This window comes from Callospermophilus lateralis, chromosome 6 (genome assembly GCF_048772815.1).
Source record: "Callospermophilus lateralis isolate mCalLat2 chromosome 6, mCalLat2.hap1, whole genome shotgun sequence".
NCBI lineage: Eukaryota > Metazoa > Chordata > Mammalia > Rodentia > Sciuridae > Callospermophilus > Callospermophilus lateralis.
In genome coordinates, this window is record NC_135310.1 from 38,648,416 (window position 1) to 38,653,107 (window position 4,692).

General features: G+C 33.3%; 1 protein-coding gene across 4 annotated transcripts in view; it reads left to right on the top strand.

Moving 5' to 3' along the window:
- Echdc1 (ethylmalonyl-CoA decarboxylase 1) overlaps positions 1 to 4,024 on the top strand; it is a 33,277-nt gene extending 29,253 nt beyond the window's left edge. For all 4 annotated transcript variants that reach the window (XM_076858275.2, XM_076858276.2, XM_076858277.2 and 1 more), the window contains exon 6: positions 2,937 to 4,024. In XM_076858275.2, the coding sequence (XP_076714390.1) occupies positions 2,937 to 3,345 (409 nt within the window). In that variant the 3' untranslated portion in view covers positions 3,346 to 4,024. The remainder of the gene's footprint in view (positions 1 to 2,936) is intronic.
- The last annotated feature ends 668 nt before the right edge of the window (positions 4,025 to 4,692 follow it).

A 4,692-nucleotide genomic window follows, 5' to 3' on the forward strand; every position in this document is an offset into this window, starting at 1 on the left:
AAAAAACAAGGGAGAGAAATGAACTACAGTAGATGGGATAGAGAGAGAAGATGGGAGGGGAGGGGAGGGGAGGGGAGGGGAGGGGGATAGTAGAGGATAGGAAAGGCAGCAGAGTACAACAGACACTAGTATGGCACTATGTAAAAAAGTGGATGTGTAACCTATGTGATTCTGCAATCTGTATACGTGGTAAAAATGGGAGTTCATAACCCACTTGAATCAAATGTATGAAATATGATGTCAAGAGCTTTGTAATATTTTGAACCAATAATAATAATAAAAAAGTGCTATGAAAGGTTACCCTCTCTCTAAATGTTCTGTATTTCTCTCCTTGTTAAACAACTATGTTCTGTCACCAGTGATTTATCATACTTATTTACTGTGTATCAATACAAAGGCACGCCCTAAAGAATAGATGTCAGTTTGATCACAACAAATAATTTTACAAAGATTACCTCAGGATTTGTTACAATCACGAAATAGTATTTAAAAAGGCATTTTATCTTGTAAAATAGAACAAAGGAGAAAGAACATGGTATGAAGATCATAATGAAGAATCTTCTTTAGAAGCAAAGAATTTTTAAAATGTGTTTAAGTTAGTAATAAGTTTTGTTGTATAAACCATATTCATTATACCAACACCTAGGACATTAACCAGTTTTTCCCCCAGCACTGAGGATGGAACCCATAGTGCTAGGCAAGCACTCTATTACTGAGCTACCCTGCATAGCACAATAACCAATATTTATGTTCACCTAAGGTTCCTAACACAGTCCTTTACTCCATTGTAGGCATAGTTCTGAACCAACATCAGTGTGAATTCCACAATTTAATTGGAACAGTGACATAATTCATTCTGTGAAAAGCTTCATAGGACTGGGCTAAATATTAACAATATTCCTATCTGCAAGGCTGTCAGACATTATTATTTCTATGATTTGAGTCCTTAAATTTTTGACAGTTTGTGATGTCAGTACTCCTCTTAACAATTTATGGCTACATTAAGATTCTTAACGAGACCTGTTATTTCTTGTGCCCCATTTAAAAATGATTTATCAAAACTATTTTCTTTTTCTTTTTAATATTGTTTTAGTTGTAGGTGGACACAATATCTTTATTCATTTATTTACTTTCATGTGGTGCTGAAGATCAAACCCAGTGCCTCACACATGTAATGCAAGTGCTCTACCAGCCCCAAAACTATTTTCATAGATCTCTCTCTTCTGGAGTATTTCCCCTATAAAGTGTCAAAAACCTCAAGATTGTTGTTCTTTGTGCTAAGAGAACTAAATCACCTGGTATTTGAACATTTAACATTTTGGAAAGCAAGATTTAAGGTCTTCTTTTTGTAATACGTAGTTTGAAAGCAATCATTTTTCTTAAAAAGTTAAAATTTTGATATGACATTTAGTCAGAATGACATTTTAACATAGTGAAAGCATGCAATCAAAAACTCATTTGGTATTTTCCTAACTATATAGGTTTACTAAGTCTCTTAATATTATTAAATGTTCCTAGGCAAACATGAAGCCTTTTGCTATGACCACCATTTTTTTAAACTAACTCCTTTTGTTGTTCCTTTTTTTGCTTATTAATCAATGGTCATACTCATAAATTCCACAATTTGGGGAAAAAGAACCCCTGCTATAGGAAATCACTGCTATCAGTCTAACCCAGGTGACTACTGATGTTTTTACTGGTATCCCTGTGCCACAAAGTTAAAATTTTTGAGTACATACAACACATACTTTCCAGGTTTAAGTCCTAGCTTTGCAATAGCAGAGCTATTTAACTTTTGTTCCCTGGATTTCTTCATCTATAATGAGGATATTTCCATACCTCATATGGTTGTTCTGAGGATTAACATAAGCTTCCTTAAACAACTGGTATGTGATATTAAATGCTAATTTTAGTCTATACAGCAACCAGAACAACCCTTACAAAATGTGAGATGCTAATTTGTCAAAATCCCTTTAAGAAATTTCACAATTAAAGAATGAAGTCTGGGGCTGCAGTTATGGCTCAGCAGTAGAGCACTTGCCTAGCATGTGCAAGGCCTTGGGTTTGATCCTTAACACCATGTAAAAATAAATAAAATAAGGGTATTGTGTCCAACTATAACTAAAAAATATTTTAAAAAAAGAATGAAGTCTGAGCTCATTATGGAGGATTGTAAGTCTGCTCCTCTAATTTTGTTCCGTGTTACTCTTTGCTTCCTCTATTCCAGTTACACTGGCCCCATCCTCAGAGATACAGAGCAGTCCTAGTTGAAGACTTTTGCATTTGGAATTGCTGCTTCTTGGACACTTTTTCAGATTTTTGCACTTCTCTAAATATTGAGAACATATGTATTCTCATTCATTAATTCCTTGCCCCACTTTGTTTTCTTTATAGCACTTATCACTACAGATTGTGTGGTGTCTCTCTCTGCAAGCACAGAATTTTGTTATAGTCTTCAAGCATCTAAACACTACCTGACATTGGCAGTGCTCAGTAAATAATTGCCAGATATTGGGCTATCAGACAAAATTTATTATTTTTTTCCTGAGGACTTTGAAAACCCTAACTTACTATGTATTTTTTTTTTTTGTGTGTGTGTGTGTGTATGTTTGTGTATGTGTATGTGGATACAAACATACCGATGCCCATACTTTCACCTGTTCCAGGTTTTTTCATTAGGACTCTACTCACTTTAGAAAAAAAATGGGCTTTTAGAAATAAACATAAATTTGCAAAGTTAAGAATAAGCAAGCACATGTTAAAACAAGTAAACATATTAAAAATTTTAGATGGAATAACCTCATCTTTCTAATATTCAGTTTTTAATAATATGTATCTACCTAAAAGAACAGTGATTTCATGTCACATTATGAAGAGGTTATACTTGATTATAGTACATATATGTAGTTATATTTTATCCTTTTTTGCTTTTGCAGGTTAATGACTCCAGAAAGTGAGATCAGATTTGTCCACAAAGAGATGGGCATAATTCCAAGCTGGGGAGGGGCCAGCCGGCTGGTTGAAATCATCGGCAGCAGACAAGCTCTCAAAGTGTTAAGTGGGGCCCTCAAACTGAATTCAGAAAAAGCTTTAAACATAGGAATGGTGGAAGAGGTCTTGCAGTCTTCAGATGAAACTAAATCTCTAGAAGAAGCACAAGAGTGGCTAATGCAATTTGTCAATGGGCCACCAGAAGTCATTAGAGCTTTGAAAAAATCTGTTTGTTCAGGCAGAGAGCTGTATTTAGAGGAGGCATTACAGAATGAGAGAGATCTTTTAGGAACAGTGTGGGGGGGACCTGCAAATTTAGAGGCTATTGCTAGGAAAGGAAAATTTAATAAATAGATTTAAAAAATGTGTATGTACTACAAATAAATCTTCAATGATTAATATATATGAAAGTTAAATGATACTAAATATGATAGAATTACTTTGAAGTCTGCTACTAAAATTCAGATTTACTTTTCTTTTTTGGGCCAACATTTGGCTTAACATATACATAATTTTTTGCTTAAAATTATTTGTCAATTCCTAAATTCTCATAATAGTTTTTAATCTATAACTGAAGATCAGCTTGCAAAAGGAAAAGCTTCTACACAAAACCTACTTCTGGAGCTGTTTTTCATAAATGTTTTGTTCTGTCTTACCTAGAAATAACTTAATGAACTCTGTTATTCAAGAAAAAAGTGGGCAGGGATCAAGAGAATATGAAAATAAGAAAAGGTATAATTAATCATTTCTGCTCTAAGCAGCTCAAGTAAAATTAGTGAGAAATGACCCTTTGTTTTAAAAAAGATCTACTAATCAGTGAGGAGACATGATATGGAAGGAACATCAGCTACCTAAATTATTCATTCTTTTGTTTCCTGGAATTTCTGTTTTAAAGGTGAGATGTAAAGATTAATGAAGCATCCTATAACAAATCTGCATTTTTATACTAGTTTTTCTGGAAAACAACTTTTCTTCTTTTGTAACTAGCTATTTTTAAAAAGTAAATTCAATAAAAATGCACAGCTCAAACTTTTATGATCCCAGTAATTTACTTCTTTAAAAATGTGTTTCAAAGAGCTAAGTCCCAATTCTAACCTTTCACAAGAAGAAAACTTCAAATTAGTGAGTTTTTAATTCTTGCTTTTATTTGTTATTATATTTAATTCCATTTGAGTCATAGTAAAACTACCTTGCATATCCTAAATCAACATGATCCTGCTTTTTGAGTTCCAAAAATATAGTCAGGCAGACTGATGTTTTGAGGACATTCTAGATTACATGCTAACCTAATACTTCCTCTCTTGCCAAGATAAAAGTGGATTTTCTGATCTACAATATTGTATATAAAGTGAATTTGTGTCTACTAATGCTGTTTTTACGCAAGTCTGCCATGTAATTCAGATATAAGAACACTAAGTGTAAGACTTTCTTACTAAGTAAGTGCAAGACTGCTACAGAAAATATAAAACATTGGCTATTTAAGAACTCTTAAAATTGTTTAACAGGCTGTAGGTTTATTTCCATACCTACAGACTGCCTTACCGATTCTGTTTAAATATTCTCTAGGAAGAAATCAAACTTCAGAGCAGATGACTATTTAAGTGAAATACAATCAGTTCAAACCACTACCTTGTTAGTAACTTTTGGCCACAAATATCAAAACTCTTTCCATCTATTTTCCACACTCAAACCAGAGACAAA